Consider the following 25,127-nt stretch of genomic DNA (forward strand, 5'->3'; position numbering starts at 1 on the left):
CTTATTTTTAAGTAAAAGTTAGTTTAAATAAATTAATAAACCCTTTTAAAATTAAATAGAATTTATTTAAATTAGTTAATATTAAATTAAATTTATTAATATAAATTAAATATTAAAGTATTTTAAAAACAATTTTATTATTTTATTATTAATATCTTTAAATTTATTATTATTTTATTATTATTTTTAATATTTATAAAAATATTAATTTTTTATTTAAAGTCCTTTAAGCTTTTTTATTTATAAAGTTAATAATCTTATAAGTTATTATAATTAATTAATTAAAGAGAATAAAATTTAATAAAAATAAATATTTTTATAATTTTTTTAAATTATAAAGTTAAATAGTTTTAAATTATAAAGTTAAATAGTTTTAAATTAAAATAATTTTTATAATTTATAATAAAAAAAGACTTAAATTATTTATAAAGAATTATTAATTTAAAACTAAAGTTATTTAAAGAATAATATAGGGAAGGTAGTAAAACTATAATCCTATATTATAAAAAGTATAGAGGCTATTTAAACTAATAAGATAAATAGAGTGTATAGACCTACTAGTTAGTCCTGTAGGTATTTAGCCTATAGCTTTAATAACTATTTTTAGTTAGAGCTAAGAGTTAAGGGTGGCAGGTGGGCCTCATAGGGGTCCCTATAGGTCCCCTTATTAATAAGGCTACTATATTATTACCTCTCACCTTAAAGCCTAAAGCGTAACCTTCCTTTCTTCTTTTCTTTTTTAAGTAACCCTACTTTTTAAATCTACTCTATTTAATATAAAGTTTAAGCCTTTATATTATAAAGCTTAAGTAATGTTTCATTTTTATTATAAAAAATATTATATTAAATAAATTTTAATAATTATTTCTTTTTTAATATATAATAAATTTATTATAAATTAATTATATTTTAATTATATACTTATTCTTTTATTTTATTTTAAAATTAAATTATTAAAATTTATTATTATTATATATTTATTAATATTAATTAAGTTATTATAATTAATAATTAATAAATAATTTAACTTATAATAATAATAAATTTCTTTAATTAAAAATATTTATATTATTATATCTTTTAAATATATTATAATAATATATAATTTTTTTCTTTAATTAAAGTAATTAATATAGTTTTATAATAAGTTATTATTTATAAATATAATATTAAAATTACTTAATAAAATACTTTTAAAGAGTAAGTATAGTTTTATAATTTATTATATAAATAAAATAAATAAAATAAATAAAATAAATAAAATAAATAAAATAAATAAAATAAATAAAATAAATAAAATAAATAAAATAAATAAAATAAATAAAATAAATAAAATAAATAAAATAAATAAAATAAATAAAATAAATAAAATAAATAAAATAAATAAAATAAATAAAATAAATAAAATAAATAAAATAAATAAAATAAATAAAATAAATAAAATAAATAAAATAAATAAAATAAATTAAAAAAGAAAGATTATTTATTATTTTTATATAATATAATTAATATAAATTATTATATTCTAATATTATATAATGAGTATAATTTATAATTCCTTAACTATTTATACTATATTACAACCTGTAAATCGCCCACTAAAGTTACCCACCCTTTAGCTAATAAAGTTAAATAAAGACCGTCTTGAATACTAGTATCTAGTGCAGTGGTCGACAGATGAGGAAACCCTTCCATCCCTTGACGCCCTGCCCCTTACTAGTTTTAAGCTAGAATTTACCTTCTGAGGTGGTGCGCACGCCTGTTTCCTTGCACTGGGTGCGCGGACGGAAACCGCTGACTTCGGCTCTGTGATGGGGGCGACTCGTGCGTGCATGTTCAGTATGACTCGTGTGAATCCAGCAAGACAGCACAGTCACGGCCCATCGATTGATTGCCATGGCCATGGAAATTACAAAAGCCTAGCAATGAAGTTCTGGCGAAGGCATATGCGGGCTACGCGCAGTTCCAGATGTGATCATCGAGTGCAGGTCCAAAGCAACATGTCGTCCCCCGCCACGACTAGTCCGCCAGCACGCCAGGGGCAAGATGCTCCAGCAGTCGCTCCGCTCCGTATCACGCGTCGAAAAGGCGCCTGCGACGTGTGTCGTGAGAAAAAGGTCCGATGTACGTCGTAGGCCTGACTCGCTTTGCATTGCTGTCCGCTAGGCAGTCCACTGATCGCCGTCAAGCACGGTGGGCCGAGCCGTCGGACGAACAGGTGGACCTCCCGCGTGAAACGAGGGGCCGTGGGGCTGATCGCGACTTTTGACAGGTGACGGGAAGACTCCCTGTTCGACTTGTGCGGTAAGCCTTGGGTTGGAGCTCGAGAATCAGAAGGTTTCTTTCTAACTGCGATAGTCTTATGATCGCGAGTGCCACTATCCTGTCGAGGTGTCTAGGCACTGTCGCAGAATGTGGCGCGCCCAGCATCTCCAGGCAGGGCATTACAGGCAGAGGATGCAGAACGCGCTTCACAGTCAGCTGAGCGCTTCTTCTCTCATGCCTCATTTTGGACCATATCGCGACGAGCCCGAATTTATGCTGCCTAGCTACCTTGTCTACGATGAGGAGTTCCTTGCTAATGCCTGGCCTGACTCTGGCTCGATGATGGACACTTGGCCGGATCAGGGTTGTATATCTGCTCACATGATGAACACGGGCGCCCTTCCGGCTTTCGTCCAGCCAGTAAGCGATGATTCCACCATAGTGGTCCGTCAAACTCCGCCTGAGGCGGCCGGAAATAGTGACTTCGAGGATTTCCACTTCGAAGCGCTTGCTACCAGTCCTCCGCCGAACAAGGAGGCCTTAACAGGTGACATATTGGACCAGCCCTGTGACTCGGTCGAGGATGGCCGGGACCCAAGCATACCTTGTCCATCACCTGGAGATCTGGTGAGTGACCCAACTGTCACTCTTCCCGTGCCTCTTACTTTTTGCACAGTCACCTAACAGATCTGCAGTTTCTGAACCTTGGACCCGAGGATCATGCTGCTGCTACTCAATCAAGTGCAGGTGAGAAGCAGAGGGCCGACGCCACCTGCTCCGTTGCCTCCGAGACTACCGCAGGAAATGATTTTGCTGTAGCTCATGACAGTTCGAATTTTACCATTGCCGACTCAATATCAGATCTATTTGGGCTTCCAGAACTAATCGCACAGAAGGTTGGTGGCTCAAGAGGCGCACAAATCGTGGAAATATTTGCCCGTGTCAGATCGGCATTACTTGGAAGGTATCCCAACAACAGAGACACTGGCAACGTCAGTTGTGGATCCAATTCGCTTCAAGTGTTCCAAGCAGAGAGGCATAGAGCATCCGAGCCCTGGTGGATCAACGAAAATGAAGATGTTCTTCGCCACTGGAGTGAATGTGAGCTTCCTTGCGAGTCCAAGTTCGCAATATCCAACGATCCCCATTCAGTCACGCAACAGACCGCTAATATCTGGCTCAACGCATAGCAATCCGCACGGCAAATATACCGTAAGTCACACGCAATGGATTTGCCACTTGTCTTGTCCATTAGTAACCTATGCCTGGTCTTTTACTCACATGAAGGAAGTTTGATCGGAACCTTGTTCTCGCCGGAGGGTGTCGAGGATCTCTCTCGGTCCGCGCGACAGCCGCAGCCTGACCCGACCGTCGTGACATGCTCAGATGCCCTGTTTGCAATTGGATGCTACTGCGCCACGATGGCGGACAATCCTAGGGCATCTTCTGCCAGCAAACCCCTGTTTGAATCATTGAGGAGACTCGCAGGGGTCCTGGCATCGTACAGGCGCCTTTGGGAGGCACCCATCAGTCTTTTAAAGCTGCAGGTATGTGTACACCCAAACCTGATGAGACTATGATGTATCACGAGTGTAATTATCTTGTTTTTATACTAATTCCATGTCCAGGGGACACTGCTCATGGTAAGCTTACTCACATCCACCTACTCATTAAGTCGAGGGCATTCTATGCACACTGACACGAAGTAGGCCTCCATCGCTGGCATATGCGACTTGGCACAAATGGGTCCTCAGCTAACCTCTGCGGCGTCCTGCCTTCGCGAACTACGTCTTGTAGGACCTCAATCAAGCATGACCCGGCGACAGAGCACTGCAAGCCGAAATTTACTGGCGGAGAAGTGTGTTCAAGCATTTTTCTGCCTCGATGCATGGTACTCGTTGCAACAAGGAGTGTCTACAGTAAGTCTGTTTCCAGTGCACCAAATGCAAATTGCAGTTCCAAATTTGCCGTGTTCCCGACATCCTGAAGTCACCGACCTGTGTCACTCTTACCCTTGCTGGTTCTGAAACGTCACCACTATGTAGCACTGACGATGTGCAGCTATTGGACCATGATTCAGCCATGAGTACAGTGTCCCCCAAAACCGGCACAGAAGACGGGGCTCTCGATATGATGGCTGTGGAGCTGTCCTATGCGGGGTTGCTTCGGCACATCGTTCAACTTCGAGTCAATATCGAGCCTCGTCTTCAGGATCTTTCGGCTTCTTCGCTGGAAGTTGAAGACATGCTCAAATCGTGTGGGTGGAAGCTGGATCACTGGTACAACAACCTACCAAGCCCTCTCAATCATGTGAATATCCATGACTACGAGGCCCCGCGAGGTACGGGGTTGCGACCAGTGCCCCAATCATATACTGCAACGAACGCAGAGAACAAAGGGGCTGGTGGTGCCCAGAAAGGCACTAGTAGCACGTACGTGAGCGCCATGTGCCACTCCGCCGAATTTCGCATCTTTTCGCAATTCCATGGCGCAAGGCTTCTTATTCACTGCCCCCTTGTTGCTATTCTGTGCAGTCCTCACTTCATTGGGGTTCCACATTTCGAAGCCCTGGAGCGGCTTAAGCGGCAAAGCTTGGAGAATTGTGTTGAGTCTGCATGTGCTATCCTGAAGGCTGCTGACGTCTTCGTAACGGAGAACACTGTTGTCGAAAAGCAAGTATTCCATGGAATCGTCTCTTACCCACGGCAAAGACTTGCCTTCGTTCTGACTCCTCGGCTGACTGGAGTAACCTACAGGGATACTGTTCAACTCGTGCTTCTCTCGCTGTCTGTTATTTCTTTTCATCTTGCCAGCGGGTACCAAGATCCACACATGAATGCCACTTTGTCACTCGGTTACTGTTATGGCGTATTAGGAAGATTAAGACCAGAAGACGAGGAGGCGGCTGCCTTGATCATAGATAGTACATTGGACCTGATCCACATCGTACGCTCAACCAGGCGGCCAGGCGACCTGAAACAAAGAGATTAAAGTCCCTATAGTCTGAAAAAGATCACACACCGCGGTGAAGCAGTCGACCTCGCGTTCCATTACCGTATGTGGGGAAAAAAAATAGAAAATGAAAACACAAGACGCGCGCTGACTTGCGAGCTCTGCTATGATATCGCCGCATCATGATTGTAGAGGAACTCCCTCCTCATATTCATTTTTCAGTAGTTTAATTCAAAGTGTTACTCGATTTGCGACATGGAAAACAGAGACGTGTCTCGATAAGCCCTTTGAAATGGAATAGCATTCGGAACTTCTCAAACTATTTGACATCACACCCAGTCTTCTTTTTGACGATTACCAAAGCACCCATGACACTGCTTTTCACCCACTCTTCACCCGCCTTCACTCCTACCTGGCGCTGGAGACGCTCTATCTCCCTGCGGCTTCGTTTCAACAAGTCATCTTCTGTCCCCACAAGACTTGGGTGTGCCTCCTTCCACTTTAAATATGGGCCCGCCGTGGTGCTCATGATTCTTTCCATGGTATCGAGGTCAAACCTAGGTTGGCTTGCGAAGAATTCATCTTCATCGCACTCCGTTCCCCGTCCAGACCACCCCCTGTGAAAGAAGAGGGTCTCATCAAAATTTGGGTTCCGCACCTGTTTGTCCCATGGCATCAAAAGCCCGCAGTACTTGGAAGAAGGGTCGTCACCATCATCTGGTTGCGTTGTGCTGTTACCGGTGTCGGACTTCTGTAAAGGTATCTTCTCGAACTGTTCCATTTCAGTCTCCTGTAGGGAGGTGAGGACTTCTTCGATTGCCCTTGCGTTTGGGACTGTGCCCATTAACTATGGGTCAGCCAAGGAATACAAGGTATCTTCGCGCCTAGACATTTACCAGATTGATGCATTCCTACAGGCCTGCTGAACCACATTGCAACACTTCCGCCCGGTTTCAGGACACGTGCCGCTCCCGCCCTATGGTGCAGCTCGTCGTTAGTATGGTGGTGTAATAACCGTCCGTAGGCCCTGATTTTTGGCACATGGAAATGGATTATGTGCTTTACCAGAATTGTTTTGGCTCAAAGTAGTGCGCCGAATTAGCAGCGATCACCAAATCAACACAACCGCCGGGGATCCCTGCCTTCTTCAACGACAGGGGCTCCAGTTGTTCAGCTGAACCCTGCTCGAACACGATGTGGCCGGAAGCCGAAGATCCACCCAGGGTCCGAGCAATATCGATCATACCCTGTGAGGGGTCCAACCCCACCGCAGTGGTAAAGCGCCGTCCCAAGTCCCGGACCGCGACTCCGGGCCCGCATCCTAGGTCGACAAGTGACTCGAATCCACCCCCTGATGTCTTATGAAATTCCAGCACGGCATCATACAGCTTCTGTGAGTATGAGCGACGGTTTTTTGCATATTCCTTGGCCTGTCTTTCTGAGAATTGCCCCCAAGGATTCTCTGCAGTCTGCGTTATTGTTGCTGTGGTTGTCATTGTGTAACTAAAGTAATGGTCTCCTTGGCTTTTAGAAATGAAATGAGCATAGGACTATAACAAGCAAGTCTCCTTTCAATCAAGTACAAGACTGATTAAAAAAATCAAGACCAATAAACGCGCTTCACCTATCCTATCGACGCTTTCCTTTTATGGGCACTGTACAGGCTTGGAAGGCTTGACCTGTGTGCCAGATCAAGGCCAACCCTTGTGCTACCAACCTCGGGAAAACGCGTCCACGGCTCTCTTCAAATAAGGTTTCGAGGACAAGGTTTGTACCGGTCCGGCACTAAGGATACACCTGCTCTCCAACCCTCTGACCATGGTACTGCTTACTAAATTCAACTGCGTCGGGACCTTTCTGGAGACTCGTCTTAAGAAAATACCAACGAACCGAAGAGAACCTTGTGAACTGGTAAATGGTCTATTGGATAGGACGCTGCTTCAAGACGAATGGCTTTTTCCCGTCTCTAGCAGATAGTAACACTATGGCTGAGACATTTGAACTAAATTTCATTCCTCACAGCTTCCCGGGGGCAATAGAATTCGACTTCAGTCTTCCAGAAACTGAAAAAAGCTACCAAGAAGCATCCAAGCGATTCAAGTGTCCCACAGTCATCAACGACTTGAGAGGACACGAGTACAAGTATGATCTGTTTCGAAATGGGTTCAAATACACGAGAAACAGCCTTCCTCCCGATGCCCTGGAGCAACAGCTCATGGACATGACGGAAGAAGAAATCGCGAGGGTACTTGTGCCGCATACGGAGGACCTAGTAAGGAAATTGTGCGTTACTCGAAAGTCTTTACATTTATATGAATGACTGCAAATATTAGTTTGTTGACGATTCGGAACCAGGACCGGTTCGTTCAGAATAATTACGGCGGGGTACCGTCTGCGCAACCTAGCCAATGATACCTCCCGCCACATGAATCACCACGGGCCATCGCATGAGGTGCACTGTGATTTCTCCATGGCGGGTGCAATGCGCTTCGCTGCAAATGACCTTCTGAAGGGGCAGGAGACAGAACTCCTGCATAAGAGGATGCTTGTGGTCAACGTCTGGAGACCTTTGCGACAAGTTACTCGCGATCCCCTGGCCGTTTGCGACTGGCTATCAATCTCTGAACAGCCCTGTGGGCGTTCCAACTTGGTGCCGTGGAAGGTTTCCTTCGACAATGGACTGCGCCAGAACGAGTCTCTGAAGTTGAAACAGCATGACAGCCAGAGGTGGTACTACCTCCAGAATCAACTCCCCACCGAGCCATTGCTGTTCCTCTGCTTTGATAGTCATCAAATGCAAGAAGGCGGGATGACTGTTCCACATAGCGCGTTCGTGCACCCAAGTTACTCCGATGCAGAGCCAAGAATTAGCTTTGAGATCAAGTTTTTTTGTTTTCTAGAGAATTGATACTGCTCGACCATTGTCTTCACGGGATTGAAGAATTTTATTCGTCCATGGCACGTCAGTGGATCAGCACTCAATTATGCCCGTGTAAGAACGCGCCGTATTCGTTAATATGGAGTTTGGAGACCGGACTATCAACAGACAACGTTTTCCGTGTACCTTTATGGCATATTGGCGAAGTGTTATTGGGACTCAATGTGATTTTCCTGCGGTTGTCATGTCTACGACTTGAATTGCATAATGGCAAGCACCTGGGCATGTACTTAGATAAAGTGTGTGAGCTGAGTCTGACGGCGGAGTAACACAGACTTGATTTATAGCATACAAAATACACTCTGAGACTCGATGCATAGAATTCAAACATCTTTCTAGTTGCGCAATCTTCTGATAAGATTCTGTGGCAAACTTTCCCAACCTGATGAACAATACCTGCCGCGATCCGCCGTGGGCAGGAATGAGTACAAGTCTCTCAGACCATCTCCACTCTCTGTTCAGCAACCACCTGCACAGGAAACTTTTGACCTTCATGCGCTTGGTCATACATGGCCTTGAAGTCGGGAGCATCAGCCGCCTCAAAACTGTTAAGATTGAGGTTGTCGAATCCAGCGTCGTGTTCGACAAGGCGCCAGACATTCTCTACGGCTCCTGCCACATCGGGTGGCAGGGGTCCCCTCTTCAGTCCCTCGAGTGTCTGTCTGAGCTGCTGGAGCGACGAAGCCCCGAAGAGCATGGCGTCACCGCGCTGCCTGTCCAGCAGGCTATGGTAGGCAGTCCAGCGATAAGCCAGCTCTGCCTGGGGGATACCGGACTTTTTACTAATTGCAGTCCACTCCTCGAGTGCCTCCAGGTGCGATGGCTGAAATGCCATGATTGATCAATGACTGCTGATGATAGTACAGGGTGTGAGATGGGAGTCTTACCTTGTTGTACAGAGTTGAGTAGATCAGGCCGACAAGCCCACTGTTCGCATCAAATTTGGGACATTTCTTGGCAAGAACGTCCTCCTTGGACTTTGCAAGGAACCCACCGGCCAAGGGCGAGTAGGCATAGAAAGTGATGCCGTATTTCTCCAGCATTGGGAATAACAGGGTCTCAGGCTTCCGGGCTATAGGGTTGTAATTGCCTTCGTAGACAGTTGGAGGCACAAATCTCCTTTCGCGGCATATCTTGACGACCTTTTCCCCCTCAGGTTAGTAGACAAGTTGCCAAGCCAAATATCAAATAGCAAACCCCCAGGATGTAGAAATCAACTGACTTTCTCAACCTCATCGGGGAGGAAATTGGACAGCCCGAAGTGATTGAACTTGCCCATCCGATGAAGCGCATCGATTCCCTCGAGTGTTTCTTCAAACGGGATGGTACGGTCTGGTCCGTGGATATAGAAAATGTCAACGTGGTCCACCTTGAGGAGCTCGAGACTGTGCAAGGCGCGTCGAATGACGTTCTCCTTCGTTGCTGGCCCATCCCCGACAATAAGCCCACCGCAGCCCAACTCTTTAGTGCCGATTCTGAAGTAGCGCGCCGCCCCGACATCGCCTGCTGTCTTCTCGCTGTCGAGATACACCTGTGCCACGTCGATCTCATTGACGCCAGCCTCACGGAGCAGTTCGACGACTTGCGGAGCATGTTGTCGCCAAAGTGGCCCTGCGGCTCCAAAGACCAACTTGCACGGCTGTGTGTTCGACATGGTGAAGAATGATGTGGCGGTGAAACTGGTCCGAACTGATATGATGAAATTCAAAGTAGCTCGTCAGTCATCCGTTTGTTAGAGATTCTTGTATAATAGCTGCATATTGAAAGCGATACTTATAGTAACGTATCTTTTATGGTTTTCGATTCTATTCCAAGGTTTTACACATGGTGGCGTCGGCTGTGTGGCACGTCTAGGTAAGGTTTGACACAGGCGACAACCGTTCCGTTGCCGGTCCGGGATGGAGCACTTGAAGCATTACGCCTTGATGACATTCAATGAAGTAGGATATGTAAAAGCCGTATCCAGTACTAACTGGTTTCTCTAGCATTAACTACGGATAAGAAAATATCAACGGAAAGAAATATAGTCGAACTACATTGGTGACCACAATGGATGTCCAAACTTGTCATGAGCTTGCGTACGGAAGAATGCCAGTGAAGGCCATGCGAGCCGTGGTCAAGGATGCATATCTGGAAGCCTTGGGGATTGAGAACGAAGACATCAATCCAGACTTGTCATTCATCGCTCTTGGCGGTATGTACGGCGTTGACGTACGAGGTAGACTCAAAGCGTGTGAGCCTAACAAATTTATACCACACAGGTGACTCTTTCCAGGCCATCAAGCTTTATCAGAGATTTCAGGCAGAATCGCTCAATATCTCGTTCCAGCAAATACTGCGCCACAGCTTTCAGGAGATTGTTCTTGCTTCTGAAGCCCAGCTGGACCGACATGGCGTACTGGCTTCGTTACAGTTACAGCTGCAGGCCTCATCAGCGGTCAAGTCCCGAGGTTTAAGAATCAGAAGATTCCCGTTAATGCCTGCGGACCACGACTTTGGCCCAATTATATCAGCGCTTAAGGACCGGAATCTCGTGATCGAGGACGTCGAGTCAATATACCCAGCCAGCAGTATGCAAGAGAGTATGTACATAGCTCAACAGATGGGTTCAGGATGCGACATCATATATCGAACGAGAGGACTCTTCAGCGTTCCAATCGCCTTGGACTCAAAGATGTTGACTAATGTCTGGGCAACAATCATCGGAAGGCATCAATGTCTCAGAACGTTCTTTGTTGGAGCTTCAGAGAACTCGTCTGGCCACCTACTATACAGCGTGGTGCTCCGGCAGCTTCCCAAATCGGCGCAGGTTGTCTCGGAGGATTTTATGTGTGCGACCTTGCAAGACGTGCGGGATCATCTGGCTATGGCACCAACACAAGAGATCCCTGACTATGTTCACCAAATTAAAACCTACGGTGGCCTCGATTCAGATACCATGAGAGTCCTCAACAGACGACGACTTTGCAAGATCGACATTCCTCATATGGTCGTTGACGGGGCGTCGCTGTATATTCTACTGGAAGAAATGAGACAGGCGCTTCTGTCCGGTGGCACAGCTTTACAAAGCCTTCCATTACCGACACCGTATGAAAGATACATCGAATACCTACAGAGTACGCAACAACGGGAGGATGCCGCATTGGACCATTGGACTCAGTACCTAGCCGGCGCCGTGCCGTGCCATTTTCCGTCGTTTTGTACACCTCCTGCAGAGCGCAGCCTTTCCAAGGCCGCCACCTCCAGCTCACCTCCAGTCACATCGGGCGCAAACAATACCCTGCCTCTCTACATCGACTATTCGGATCTACGTGCCTTCTGCCGTCAACAGAATGTGACCATATCCAACGTCATCCAGGCCGCCTGGGCCATCTTGCTGTATACCTACACGGGACAGTCTGACATATGTTATGGGTACCTTGCTTCCGGAAGAAATGTTCCAATCCCCGGGTCCGCAACCATTGTGGGGCCAATGATGAATTTGCTTGTCAACCGAGTCGACTCTGTCGGGCCGTTGTCACTCGAAGCCGTTGTCAGCAAAGTGCGTGATGACTTTATCAACGCGCTGCCGCATCAAGCATTTCCTCTACACAAAGTGCAGAGCCTCCTTGGTCTAGCGCAAACGAGACTCTTCAACACTATTGTCACATCGTACTATGCGCCATTCATGCTCTTAGACGACGAAGACGAACAAAATCCAGTTAAGCTGCTCGAGTCTCACAACGCCTCCAATTTCGAATTGGTCTTGAAAGCCGTATACTCCGACAGTGACATACGGATTCGACTGGTTTATTCCACCTCAACCTTGTCTGATCACGCGGCCAAGGGGGTTGCTATGACATTTGAGACCATCTTGCACAAAATGACAACAGCTTCAGGCCCAGGCTCCCAGACAGTTGCCATGATGGACGTGATCAGCCCCCAGGATCGTGTGATTGTGACCGAATGGAATCGGAAATCTTCTACGGCTATTGATGATGAGATCATCTCTCCAGGTTGCGTTCATTATCATATAATCAACAGGGTTAGGCTCCAACCCTTGGCTCCGGCTATATGTGCCTGGGATGGTCACATGGACTACCAAACATTGGACACGGTCTCGACAAACGTAGCCCGACAGATCTGCTCCACGGGAGTCGGCCCAGGCGTCTTCATACCATTATGTTTCGAGAAGTCTATGTGGTTCACAGTCGCACTTCTTGCAGTGCTCAAAAGCGGCAACGCGTTTGTCCCTTTCGATCTTACGAATCCCTTAGCCAGGATTGCCAAGATGATAGAAACCCTCGGCTGCGATCGACAGGATGATGGACCTTTACCTCTCATACTCTGCAGCCGGATGCAGCAAAGCAGATGTTCGCCACTTGCTCATGAGGTATTGGTGATCGATGGAGCATACGCCCAACAAAGCGTGCCCAGCGGGCGACTCTTTGAAATAATGGAACGACCGGCGTTGCCACGCATCCCTCCAAGCCACCCAGCATATGTCATGTTCACCTCGGGCAGCACTGGAGTCCCGAAAGGTGTCGTTGTAGAGCACGGGTCTTATTCCTTCGCGGCACATGCTCACAAAAGTGGGCTGAGACTTGATGAGACAAGCCGTGTGCTTCAATTTGCCTCTTATGGCTTCGACACTTGTAAGTCATTTCATAAGTCATCGAGGTCCATGTTGTGTCACCTCGAGTTGAAAACTTAAGCCAGCTATATGGCTAACCTCCTATTCCCTACAGGCATAGAAGATCATCTTTCAACCCTAATTTCAGGTGGCTGTCTTTGCATTCCGTCCGAGGCTGATCGACTTGATCTGGGTGGTCTAGCCGACTTTGCAAGGACAAGCCGTGCCAATTGGGCTCACCTTACACCATCACTAGCCGACAGTTTTACACCGGCTGACGTCCCAAGCATAAAGACAATTGTGTTGGGTGGTGAGCCCATGACCGCGCGAAACGTTGCGACCTGGGCGAGACCAAGCAATCCATCGGCGATACCCGGTGATCAAGCCTTGATACAGGTATATGGGCCCTCGGAATGCTGTGTGACAAGCTCAATCCATTGCCCTGTATCTCCCGGATCCCCAGAGATGGACATAGGCACGCCGGTCCCAGGATGTGCCCTATGGATTACGCACATTGACAACACAAACTTGCTCTGCCCCATTGGCGTTACCGGCGAGCTACTAGTTGAAGGTGTAAGTCAATCCTTGTTCGCTAACACCGTCCGGCTGAAACAATGGAATCCTGTCTTGACTAACGTTGAATCTCTGTCATCAAGCCGATTCTAGCTCGTGGTTATCTTGGTCAACCTGACCTCACGTCCGCCGCATTCGTTGAAGGCCTCTCGTGGGCTTCCGACAACGCCCGGAGATTCTACCGTACAGGTGATCTTGTTCGCCATGTTTACGACAATCACGGCCACATTCGACTGCACTTCGTGGGACGAAAAGACAGCCAAGTGAAGATACACGGCCAGAGGATTGAATTAGGCGAGATAGAAAGAACCCTGTCTTTGGCACCTGAGATACGGCAGACCCTGGTTACAGTCCCACGCCGGGGACCGTGCCAGAATCAGCTTGTGGGCTTTATCTCATTCTCGGCCACGGAGTCAGTGCCGAAGACGTCCAAACCATCAGCCGGGTGCAGCTCAGGCAGTGACCAGCCTGGGATGAATCTTTTGGGCGGCTCCTGGCGGTCTTATGTCCGCGATGTGGTGGAATTGTTGCAAGACAGTCTCCCTTGTTACATGGTACCAGAAATCTTCATTTGTGTCGAGGACGTCCCGAAGAACATGTCGGGGAAGTTGGATAGGATGTGGGTGCAGGCATATCTCGAGGGACTCGACAGGAGCGACTATCACGACATCACATCCCGGATCAGCGGTGGACAGCACCAGGATGATTTTCGTGCTGGAAGTGAGATCGAAAAAATAATGCGAACCTTGTGGAGCGAGGTCCTTCGCCTTCCCGAGTCCCAGATCCTCTGGGATACTTCGTTCTTTTTCCTCGGTGGGGACTCGATCTCGGCAATGATGATCAGCCACGCAGCTCGGAAGAAAGGGATTGCCTTGACAGCAGGCGATATCATGCGCCACCGCCGAATTGACCGGCTGGCTGAAGCTATATCCAGGGACCTGAGACCACTAAATGAGCCCAAGCTGACTGCGCTTTTGCCCGAGAGACTCGTTAGCCAGCAACCATTTCCCCTGTCTCCGATCCAGCGACTGCATTTTTCAACACACGGTGCCAGCGGTGATAGCCTTGACCAGCAGACATTGGTTATCGAGTTAATAAAAACCAACAGCTTCCAGAATGACAATCGGAAGCTTTTCAAGGAGGTGTTCACTCAGCTTCTCAAGGTCCACCCCATGCTCCGGGCAAGGTTCCGTGTCGATGAAGAGCTGAGAGTTCAACAAACGATAGCTGCCGAGGAAGACAAAAACAACTTGCGCCTGCGGCTACACAGCGACTCTGAGACCGAATATGTCTTTGACTGTGTCACAGAAGCTATCCTCAGCATCAATCTATCCAAAGGCCCGCTGATCGCCGTCGACATATTTCAGGGTGAGGGAAGCAGTATACTACTCTCAATAAGCATTCACCACCTTGTCATCGACACTGTATCGTGGCGTATCATCCTGAGAGACCTTGAGAGTACTTTGAGATCCGGCGGGCTGATATCGCCGGATCCAGAACCTGTGTCTTTCCGGGAGTGGTCATTTGCTCTTGCCGACGAATTCTCGACGCAGGATGCCGAGGAACACCTCGTAGACATTAGTACTGGTCGAGAGCCCAATGCACCTCCACCCAACGAAACACGTCGAGATCGTTGGGGGATGCAAGGAAATTCGAATACTTTCAATGACATCGTGGTCCGGACTTTTGAACTGGATGCAGGGCGATGTGCGCCCTTGATGGCGCATTTGGAACCGACCAGCTTTGGACTTCTAGACTTGCTTTGTTCTGCCCTGTTGACATCATTTCACGCGGTGTTTTCGCGATTGCCTGAGCTTTACCTGGAGGGACACGGTCGGGAACCCTTCCGTGACACGTTCACTGATATTGGCGGCGTTGTGGGATGGTTCACTACATTCGCGCCGTTGGTTCTTCCTCGAGCCCATGATCCCGGTCTCGAAGAATGGTCCGGTATCATGGAGCAAGTTTTTGAAGCGAGACAGAAAATGCATCTGAATGGTCTTGCAAGTTTTTCTCGTCAGCAGTTGGGGGCACAGACTGAACAGACCTGCCGCACTCCCATGGAAATCACACTCAACTACCTGGGAGCATTTCAGCAACTCGATAACACTGTCGAAACGGATTCCATGTTCCGTCTTCATGACGAAGCTCAATTGCAGGCCCGTTTGTCGGATCTGAAGCTTCAGCAGCGAGCCAGCTCAACCAGATACAGCCTCATTTCTGTCCAGTTCAGACAGACAAAAGAGAAACTCTGTGGAGAAATCACATGGAATTCAAAGATGGATCGGCAGGATGATTTGTTGGCGTGGGCCAACCTTTTCGAGAGACTTTTGAGTGACATACAGCCAATGAGTACGAAGACGACACAAAGTTTACTCGGCGAGAACCATCATGCCGAATTTGCTCAGCGCTCTGGGCCTATGGTGAAGCCTGCGACGACGCATACGAGTCCGGAGACTGCAGATCGAATTCTCAGTTTTGCCCATGATCGATTGGGGCTTGGCATAGAAGACATCGAACACATATACCCGTGCTCGCCGATCCAAGAAAGCATCATGGTTTCCCAGCTCAAAACCCAGCACGAATCTGCTCTTGATGTCTATGAGCAACAGTTCCTGTTCGAGGTGATTCCATCGGATGCATCGAGCAAGATCGACATTTTTCGGCTTCATGAGGCATGGCGGGAGATTGTCCGACGACATGCTATCATGCGAACCATCTTTGTCGAGGATAATTCCGGGTTTTTCCAAGTCGTGTTGAGGAGGCACTCACCTGATGTTCAAGTCATTTTTGCGCATGAAGATACCACGACGGATATCCCGGGGCTACAGAGCATGCGGCAGGAGCACCGGCTCAAGCACCCATTATCTGGCTCGGTTTTGCACAATCTCACCATAATCGAGCGGCCGTCCACTGAGGGCGCGTCGCGTGTGTTCTGTAGGCTCACGAAAAGCCACCTAATATCGTGCGGCTATACGTCGCGCCTCCTGATCAAGGACCTCTTGGAGGCATACGACGGGCGCGATGGGCATCCACGTGGGAAGTACTCACAATTCATTGAATACGTCTTTCAACAGGACATTCAGGAGATGACCAAGTGGTGGACCGAATTTCTGGAGGACGCAAGTCCTTCCATACTTCCTCGGACTCTTAGAAACCCACCTGAAGCCAGAGACAAGCCGAGCGCGCGCGCTTCAAGCAGCACCAAATTCCATCGTGTGGGTGCGGCTATCAAAGACAAACAGTCGCTCACCTTCGCCTGCCAACAACATGACTTGTCGTCAACTTCAATCATGTGCGCGGCCTGGAGCATCACACTGAGGACATATATGGGCAACCCGGATGACGTGTTATTCGGTTTGATGTTCTGGGGCAGAGAACTCCCCATACCGGAAGCGCACGACATCGTGGGCCCGATGATAAATATGCTTCCAGCACGGGTTCATTTCAAATCAGGCATGACAGTGAGAGAGGTATGCCACACCTTCCAGAGGAGCTACATTGAGCAACTGTCGAGACAGACTGTGCCATTGGGCAGGATTCAAAATGCCGTCGATTCACTTCGCGGCCGCGGTCAAATGTTCAACACGATGATCAACGTGCAAAAGGTCAGAGGAGTCCGAGATGATCAGGATCGAAAACAAACTCGTGCCAAGCTCCTCTTGTCACACGATACAACCGAGTTTGATGTGGTACTAAGTGTGACCGAGACAGAGCATGGGATGGACATGTCGCTTGAATTCCGCGACGACTTCATGTCCCAGGTCCAGGCTGAGAGGCTCCTACAAGTCTTCACCGGCGTTGCAGAAACCATTGTCAATTCTCCGTCCTGCGCTATCGACTCGCTCAACGTGGCCACAGCCATAGACCTGGCACAGCTGCGGGAGTGGAACGGAACACCGGTCACGCTATACCACGGCTGTATTCACGACATGATCCGAGAAAGGGCGAGCTCCCTGGGGCAGGCACAGCGGCCAGCAGTCTCTTCTTGGGATGGGAGTTTGACGTACTGGGAGCTTGAGTACCTGTCCTCGACGCTCGCTTCCATGTTGGTAGCCCAAGGCGTGAAGCCAAGGGGTGTAGTAGCGCTCTGTTTCGAAAAGTCTCTGTGGGCCGTTGTTTCCATGCTTGCTGTTGCAAAAGCAGGCGCGGCTTTCATCCAGATCCACCCAGATTACCCTCTTCAACGTTGCAAAGCCATCTTGGAACAAGCTAAGCCAACTATGGGCCTTGCCTCTCGAACCCAACAGCACAAACTGTGCGGCGTGCTCTCACAGGGCTCTGTCATCACTGCGCCTTGGTCAAACAACTGCCTGGCACGAATACCAGCCACATGGCAGGACATTGGACTGTTTTCGAGCCGAAGTGATCCTTCAGATGTGATGTACATGATCTCGACATCCGGCACCACTGGCACTCCAAAGATGGTCGTCATTGAGCATCAATCGTTCTGCTCCGCAGTCACTTCCAACATGGGGGAGCTGCAGATAAATGCCGAGTCCCGAGCACTGCAGTTTACCGACTACTGTTTTGACGCATGTTTGGAAGAGATATTCACCGTGCTCGTGGCAGGCGGGTGCATCTGCATCCCGTCAGAGACCCAACGCCTATCGGAAATCCCCGGGTTCATCAAGCAACACAATGTCAATTGGGCAGCATTCACACCGTCGTTCATGCGCACAATCCGACCCCAAGATATCGTCCCGCCTGTCAAGTTCATAACTGTACACGCAGAACCGATGAGCCAGGCGGCTTGTTGACGGATGGGCCGGGAGGGTCCAAATAAGGCCGAGCTATGGTCCCTCAGAGTGCTCGGTGACCAGTTCGGTCGGCGCAGACTTCCACCTTGGTTCCAACGCGGCCAACATCGGATGGACCGTCGGATGTCATGCATGGATCGTCAGTCCGGAGAACCATGATATCCTGATGCCGATTGGTGCAGTTGGAGAACTTGTGCTGCAAGGACCCATCGTTGGCCGAGGCTATCTTGACGATGATGCGAGAACGGCTGCATCCTTTATCTCGCCCCCGGTGTGGGCAGCTAATTTTTGGGGAGGAATTTCGGCATCAGATTCCAATCTGGCTCTCAGAATGTACAAAACTGGCGACCTTGTCAGATATGACCCCGAAGATGGCTCGCTGCTGATCCAGGCCCGGAAGGACGCTTCTCAGGTAAAGGTCCGTGGGCAGAGGATTGAGTTGAAGGAGATAGAACATCATTTGGACAGGAGCGGGGTCATTCAACATGGAATTGCAACCGTACCTCGACATGGGGAGCTACGTGGCCGAATAGTGGCGGTTGTGAGCCTCTCATGCCTCGACGGCAAATTCCGCGTGACAAATATGCCGGGGGACCCAAACTACGATACGAATCGGGCCAGCCGCATTCAGCTTGTGAGAACAGGAGCTTTTGACCAAGATGATGCTGAAAAGACTTCACAGTCTGTTCAAACAGCAAAGGAATTCCTCTCGAGACACCTGCCCCGGTACATGTTGCCTGAGACATGGGTGCTGGTGGAGGAGCTGCCAGTAACTATATCGCACAAGGTGGATCGAAAGCTGGTGACGCAGTGGGTCGAGCAAATGGACATGCAGTCACTGGATTCAGTCCACGAACTGAAAGCTCTAGATGGCTGTGACACTCAGGGAGACACACTTGACGAGGAGCAGCAAAAGATTCAATTCGTGTGGGGTCAGGTATTGGGAATCGACCCAGGTATGTTCGTTCCCACTCGCAAATGAGGGACATCTTGCAGTGCAAACAAAACTGACGTGATCATGAAATATAAGCCTCTATATCTATTGATCAGTCTTTCTTCCAGCTTGGCGGAAACTCACTGTCCGGTAAGCACTGCCTTAACTTGCCACCATTTCCATCCTGACTTCAGGAGCTGCTACGCACTCAGTTTTGTACAATATCTGATCAAAGCAACACAGCTATGGACATCAAGCGTCAATGCACGGTCCTTGGGCTTCAACTGTCAACTCAAGATGTCCTGACCATGCCGACCATACGCCAACTAGCCCGTATTGTGAAACAGAAGACTTCAGCCGACTCAGTCTGTCAACAGCAATCGAATTATACTATTGATCGGCATTCACTCAGCTCGAATGTCAAAAACACTTTACACAGCCTTGGTGATAATGTTGAATCCATCATGTACTGTTCTCCGTTCCAGAGGCGCATGTATAAGTCATTTCATTCCAAGGGCCGGATACCATACGTCTACAACAATCTGGTGAAGCTCGACAGGCTGCAAAGTCGCGAATCTCTTCCATCCGAGCAACATGATCGGTCGGAGATTAGTCGGCTGTTGCGTGCTTGGCAGCAAACCATTGACCGGCACAGTATCCTCAGAACAGTTTTTGTGGGCAGTGACTCCACTTATGCTGCGGATGATCAGGTGTGTCAAGTTGTGTTGAAGGGCCTCAAACCCGACAATGCTATCTTCAAGGTGGCTTCGACCGATGATGTTCTGACAAAGAGCCATGACCACCTTGAGACGTTTCGACAAAACGTGTTCAAGGAAAACTCGGCACCACATTCGTTGGCTATCTTAGTGGATGAGAGTGACTCAGGGGCTTTGTATATGCACCTGATACTCAGCCACATGCTCGTGGACCACGTTAGCCTGGCCCATATTATGACGGATTTCGATTTGTTTTACAGAGGCTGTACTGCTGATCTGCTGCCTCCCTGCAAGCCTTTCGGCGAATACATTGCACGAACCATCGCGCCTACCCCACAGCATGGTGACGAAGGAGGTGATACCGTCAAAACATTCTGGCAGTCAGCTTTGCACGACGTTGTGCCGTGCATCCTGGAAAGCCAGCATCTCTCAGGGACGCTATTCCCCACAAGAGACGTTCCCCTGGTGGACAAGCCCGCCCACACAGCCGGCAAGTACATGGAATCGGTCAAGTCCACGTTGGACATCACAGAATCCATGCATCAGTTGTGCCGAGACGCGGAAGTAACCCTGTCCAACCTGCTGCAATTCGCCTGGGCAGTGCTACTACATGTCCTCACCGGCAACCACGCGGTGTGCTTTGGACATCTGGTGTCGGACAGAGACCAGGTTGGTGATGACGAGCTTGAGATCGTGGGGCCTGTCTTGTGCCTGCTGGTTGGGCACGTCGAGTTTTCGCAAAGCTCGGGGACTTTGCTAGATGGGCTGCGTGCTCTTCAGAAGTGCAACGTTGAAAGTATCTCTCACGCATATTCATTTGATTTGACGAGTATTGAAAAGCACCTTGAATCCGAAAGACATCAGTCCGAGTCTCGTGGTTCGGCTGCAGCATCTGGACAAGAATTACTTCCGCCAGTCTTCAACACATTGATCAATTACCGGAAGATCGACTATCATTCTACGCACAATGGCACCACCACGACGAGCTACCCATCAATTTGGAAACAGGACCCACAGGAGGTAAGTCGCCCAGCATATTATGCCGCAGTTTAGCGGTTGGCTCGGCGTCACTCATGTCTAACACCAAACAGCAAGACATCATTCTCTCTTTCAACGAGAGAGGTGACTCCAAGCTCGATGCCGAAATCACTTATTATACCGGCATGTTCAATGATGCATCAATGGGGATCCTGGTGGGCAGGTATTCTCAGGTCCTTGACATATTATCAGCAGTGCGGCCGGATTCGATGGGGGTGGTAAAGGAGGCTCTATCAGGTCTTGTAGAGTAGTGAGATTTGCTGTAGCTCCATGCAGTCTACCAACAGTTGTTCCAATTTGCGCTCAGGTCCGGGATTCAACGGTAGACCAGCGGCTTTTCATCAACATGAGAGGGAAGTGGTGGTCTTTTCCTTTCTATTTACCCGAATTCTACATTGTAGTGCCATCGCTCATCGTACAAGACTTCTGTTCATGCCCTACCAAGTATACCCTGTCAGCCTTTAATGTCTGCGGTGATACCAAAGGATTCGTTTTGACTCGACCCCGAATGTTCCAGGACGTGAAAACGGAGCTTCATCAAAAGAGGGTTGTTGAGGGCTCGCTGATGAATCTCTGAGACTTCCCTTGGAATCTTCTGTTTGTTAAGAGCCACGGGAGTAAGTTGTTGGCCATCAAGAAACTGGGGCAGCATTTCAGAGGGTGTCCTCTTCCAACAAACCCATCATCTGCTGATTGCTGTGGAACCAACCACCAAGCAGCATGCCTTGTTGCAGCATGCCTTGAGCATTTACGTCTTGGTTGGACATCTGTACTCCCTCTAGCCCTGAATAGTCTTGCATGGTAACAGAAATACCAGTCCCTGCTAAAGTGGACCCTTCCGTACCATCGCCGTCCTGCCTGACGTCCATCAATCCACCTGGGTTGAACCCTAGTGCGGTGAGATAGGCATCGAATTCTCGGCTGACTGAAGCCTGCTCCTGATTTTGCTTGACCTCGACATATTTCAGAGCAACATTATACAGAACATTGAATAGCCGGTGAATACGTGCGGTCGCCTCGGAGGTTTTCGACAAGGGTTCAAAAGAGGCCAGACAATCGTGGAGTCGGTTTAGATCGCTCATGTCACTTGTCTCGATGACATGACAGAATATGACAATGAACGGGTTAAACGGGTTATAATGAATCGTCCTATTTGTTCTCTTTTTCAGCCTTGAATGCTATTATGTTCAATGTTCATGAGAACGGCTAGACTTACCAATGCAGATAAAGCACCTGGACCTGTGAATCATAGGGTTTTAGATGCTGCACACACTCTTCATGCCTTTCGAGGGCCAAACGTGCAGTTTCAACGCACTCTGGTGTAAACGTCGACGCGGAGCCTGGCGGAGAAGGGATTGCTCGATAGAGCAGTGTCAAGACCGACAAGTTTAATACTTTATCCATCATGAGCATCTGCCGGCCACGTCAGTGCTTCTGCGGATCCTCGGTTGATTGCATTTAAGAGTGTTCCAACACATGAAGGATGGGAATGTGTGACTGGTGAAAGGTGGTGCTAACCAGTTGATAGGTGTCGATATCTATTGTAGTAGCCCATTCGAGATGGTCTTTAGACTGTTTCTAATATAAATAATTAGTCATTATCAATTGGTTTCAATATTGTATAACCTAAGTCCAATGAAAAGGAATGACCAGGCTAAAATGATGGAAAGAATTGCTAGCGACATTGGCTGTGAGGGTTCGTAAGACAATACAGCTCTGATGATTCCTGATTGGATAATATGAGCTGTCAATACTCACATTTACTTGTTCACTACGTTGCATGACTGCCTTGACCTCATCTGCCATGGCCTTTACCCGGGCCCGTCGAACCTGGTCTGACTGCCTTAGAGCCGCAGGACTGTACAACTCCTCATAGGCGCGTCCTTGGATCCGGGCGACATGAATCCATGATACGAAAGTGAGGTCTGAAAATGACCAGGGCTCGGGACCCGGGTTCAGAGAAGGATTCGGGGGTAATACAGTGATATCCTGTAGACGGTGGCATGTTAACGGCGTCCTCATGATGAAATATGTCCTCGTACCCTCGTATCTACGCGATCGGGGAGTTCTCACATAGTCAGGAAGATTTGAAGGACGACCAAGACGGAGTGAAAGGGCCTTGTCTATCACATAAGTGGTCCAGAAGAGCCATTGATTCCGATTCCGAAAATCGTTGTTTTGGTTCACGACATGATCCCGGTGAAGGCCGAGGCTGAGACATCTTTGCGCTGAGGCTGAGCAGAATGACCAGGCCAGGGACGGCTTGGAGTTGTCGACAGCGTAGAAGGCCTGTCACGATCTCAGTGAGTAGCTCAACGCGGGCGGGAACGCCACCTCTTACCGCCATAATTAGAGCTTCTATGTGGTCCTGGTCGCTTGGCAAGTTGAATGGAAGTGTCGACAGACTAGTCTCAAGGTTTTCGCGACACAACAGTCCTTCTTTGACCAAGTCTTCCCGGCGGAGGTGACTACCCAGCTTTTGATCGGGCACCGCGATGGTAAGGACATTGAACAGCCAATAGAGACCGATGCTGACGATTATGTACTCTGCTTCCGAATACTCAGATGAGAACAACACTTTGATGGCACGAGCAGTGAAGCTATCAATCGACATAATGTTGCATAACCATAGATAATTGAGACGGAAGTTGTCTGTGGTATCAGTTAATTAGTCAGTGTCTTAATGGACAATAGCACAACGATGCCCACAGGATTGCTGTTACAGAGGTAGCTGCTAACCCTTTGCAACACTTATACTGGCCATTGCTGTAGTCGCGTTTGGAAGCGATCGTGCGAATGGCTGGGAGGGCAAGGGGCTTCTGGCGTGTGGGAAAACGGCCTCTCTGGTGTCAGTGTGCGTTTTCCGGGCGTGGACCAGAGAACGAAGTGCGCCCAAGGTCTCATCCATTTCAAGCCGGAAGTCCTGCAGTGGTCCGGCATGCAGGGCCTGCTCAAGAAAGTTGTTGGCGAAGTCGTACTGCGCGGCCATAGACGACTCTCCAACGAAGGCAGGGTCGGAGGTGTCGGTGTGTGTAGTCGGGGGTCCTCGCACACAACTATAGCTCGAGGTGGAAGCCGGTATGGAGGCTGGGGTGGGAACGGAGCTACTCGGAGTCTGTTCGTGGTTGTGCGGAAGAAGGACTTTGGCCTGCCTGTCAGAGGCTTGGGGCGGCGGTTCCACTTTGAGGTTGCCGAGCAGGTCAACCAAGCTTGCGAGCCTTTCCTCGATACGATCAATCTTTCTTTCGCTTTAAATCATAGATGTGGTTAGCGAGATGCAGACGAGACGAGCCTTGAGAGATGATCTAATGCTTAAAATAATCTTACTATTGGGGGGATATGAGTATTCGCTGCCGTTGTGGGCGTTTGCTTTGGGGAGCCGCGTAGATACATGTCACCTGAGAGCGAACACAGGTGGAGCATGGCTGGCCCCTATCACAACCAACCTATCCTCCAGAATGCCTCGTTAGCCGCAGTTGGGGAGTTGAATATGCTGTGGCAGAAATATTTGAATGAAAATCTGTATGTAAAGATGCCATAGTGGGGAGTTACCTTGCGTGAGCGGCATGGTTCACACTGCGACCAGATATCATTGTCAGCCTGGAAGCCCCTTTAGTGGAATACAGTCTGTACATCACATTGGTTGGATTGATGACGAGTGGGCACCGGCAAAGGCGAGGTGCCCAAGTGCACACGTATGTAATCCAATAAATACCTACCGCACGCCGGCTCCTGGTTTCCGGCCCCAGATCTCCGCCAGCCACATCACTATGCGCAATTACACCGGACATTTCGGCATGGCTGCTGAGATTTTCATCCTCCCCGCCCATTTGAGCCGTTCTCGGTAGTCGGATCGCCAGCAGCGGAAATGTGCCCGGTTACGCCAGTGTCGCCCAGTACGCGTAACATTGAAGGTTGGGTGTCCTGCTGTGCGCCCGGTATGCACCTAAATCCAACACGTTACAAAACAGGGGTCTTCGGAGGCGGACCAGACATAGAACACAAGAGGGGGGTCCTTCAGGAATGTCTGAATGTGGGTGACCCTTTGGCAGAGAAGAGGCAAGAAGAGCACCGAGCATTGACTCCGACGGACCAGAGCTAGCAGCCCGAGGGGTGCGAGCTCCGAGCCTCCCTACTCCTCCTTGGTTTAGTCAGCCGCGTCAGCGAACAGACCCCAGTGCCCAGGTGGCCAAGCACTCGGAGGCCGAGGGCTCCTGATACATGTGATCTGGATTAGTATAGCCGCAACTTACGTGCGAGTCCGCCGAAAGAAGTAGCGGCGTGGAAGACTTGGCTTCCGTGGCAGATCTTGGTGCATATGATTCGGATCGATATTGGC

General features: G+C 48.6%; 5 protein-coding genes across 5 annotated transcripts; 2 read left to right on the forward strand and 3 right to left on the reverse strand.

Moving 5' to 3' along the window:
* Nucleotides 1–5,536: 5,536 nt before the first annotated feature.
* On the reverse strand, nucleotides 5,537–6,713 carry KVR01_012227 (uncharacterized protein; the record flags this gene model as incomplete). The annotated part of the gene is made up of 3 exons (XM_044790055.1): nucleotides 5,537–6,051; nucleotides 6,114–6,193; nucleotides 6,283–6,713. 3 exons carry the CDS (start codon nucleotides 6,711–6,713, stop codon nucleotides 5,537–5,539), a joined length of 1,026 nt encoding a protein of 341 aa, XP_044638805.1.
* Nucleotides 6,714–7,201: 488 nt separating this feature from the next.
* On the forward strand, nucleotides 7,202–8,125 carry KVR01_012185 (uncharacterized protein; the record flags this gene model as incomplete). The annotated part of the gene is made up of 2 exons (XM_044786196.1): nucleotides 7,202–7,500; nucleotides 7,573–8,125. The coding sequence occupies 2 exons, from the start codon at nucleotides 7,202–7,204 to the stop codon at nucleotides 8,123–8,125; spliced, it is 852 nt and encodes a 283-aa protein (XP_044638763.1).
* Nucleotides 8,126–8,591: 466 nt separating this feature from the next.
* On the reverse strand, nucleotides 8,592–9,809 carry KVR01_012285 (uncharacterized protein; the record flags this gene model as incomplete). The annotated part of the gene is made up of 3 exons (XM_044784963.1): nucleotides 8,592–8,978; nucleotides 9,043–9,297; nucleotides 9,378–9,809. 3 exons carry the CDS (start codon nucleotides 9,807–9,809, stop codon nucleotides 8,592–8,594), a joined length of 1,074 nt encoding a protein of 357 aa, XP_044638863.1.
* A 948-nt stretch (nucleotides 9,810–10,757) lies between these two features.
* Nucleotides 10,758–21,039, forward strand: KVR01_012178 (uncharacterized protein; the record flags this gene model as incomplete). The annotated part of the gene is made up of 7 exons (XM_044794659.1): nucleotides 10,758–12,789; nucleotides 12,883–13,340; nucleotides 13,424–18,054; nucleotides 18,089–19,056; nucleotides 19,131–19,184; nucleotides 19,278–20,770; nucleotides 20,842–21,039. 7 exons carry the CDS (start codon nucleotides 10,758–10,760, stop codon nucleotides 21,037–21,039), a joined length of 9,834 nt encoding a protein of 3,277 aa, XP_044638756.1.
* Nucleotides 21,040–21,342: 303 nt separating this feature from the next.
* KVR01_012225 (uncharacterized protein) lies at nucleotides 21,343–24,832 on the reverse strand. Its single transcript, XM_044781575.1, has 10 exons — nucleotides 24,508–24,832; nucleotides 24,341–24,364; nucleotides 24,116–24,234; nucleotides 23,528–24,036; nucleotides 23,130–23,440; nucleotides 22,862–23,077; nucleotides 22,547–22,777; nucleotides 22,307–22,366; nucleotides 22,005–22,201; nucleotides 21,343–21,937 (listed from the first exon to the last, which is right to left on the reverse strand). Exons 1-10 carry the CDS (start codon nucleotides 24,616–24,618, stop codon nucleotides 21,442–21,444), a joined length of 2,274 nt encoding a protein of 757 aa, XP_044638803.1. The 5' UTR covers nucleotides 24,619–24,832; the 3' UTR covers nucleotides 21,343–21,441.
* Between the last annotated feature and the right edge of the window lie 295 nt (nucleotides 24,833–25,127).

Source organism: Diaporthe batatas, assembly GCF_019321695.1.
Source record: "Diaporthe batatas strain CRI 302-4 chromosome Unknown Contig00018, whole genome shotgun sequence".
Lineage (NCBI taxonomy): Eukaryota > Fungi > Ascomycota > Sordariomycetes > Diaporthales > Diaporthaceae > Diaporthe > Diaporthe batatas.

Coding starts and splice junctions, on each gene's coding strand:
- KVR01_012225 (XM_044781575.1), bottom strand. CDS start 24,618: ATGGGCGGGGAGGATGAAAATCTCAGCAGCCATGCCGAAATGTCCGGT. Junction 24,235..24,340: donor AACCATGCCGCTCACGCAAG/GTAACTCCCCAC, acceptor TCTGGAGGATAG/GTTGGTTGTGATAGGGGCCA. Junction 22,778..22,861: donor CTTCAAATCTTCCTGACTAT/GTGAGAACTCCC, acceptor CACCGTCTACAG/GATATCACTGTATTACCCCC.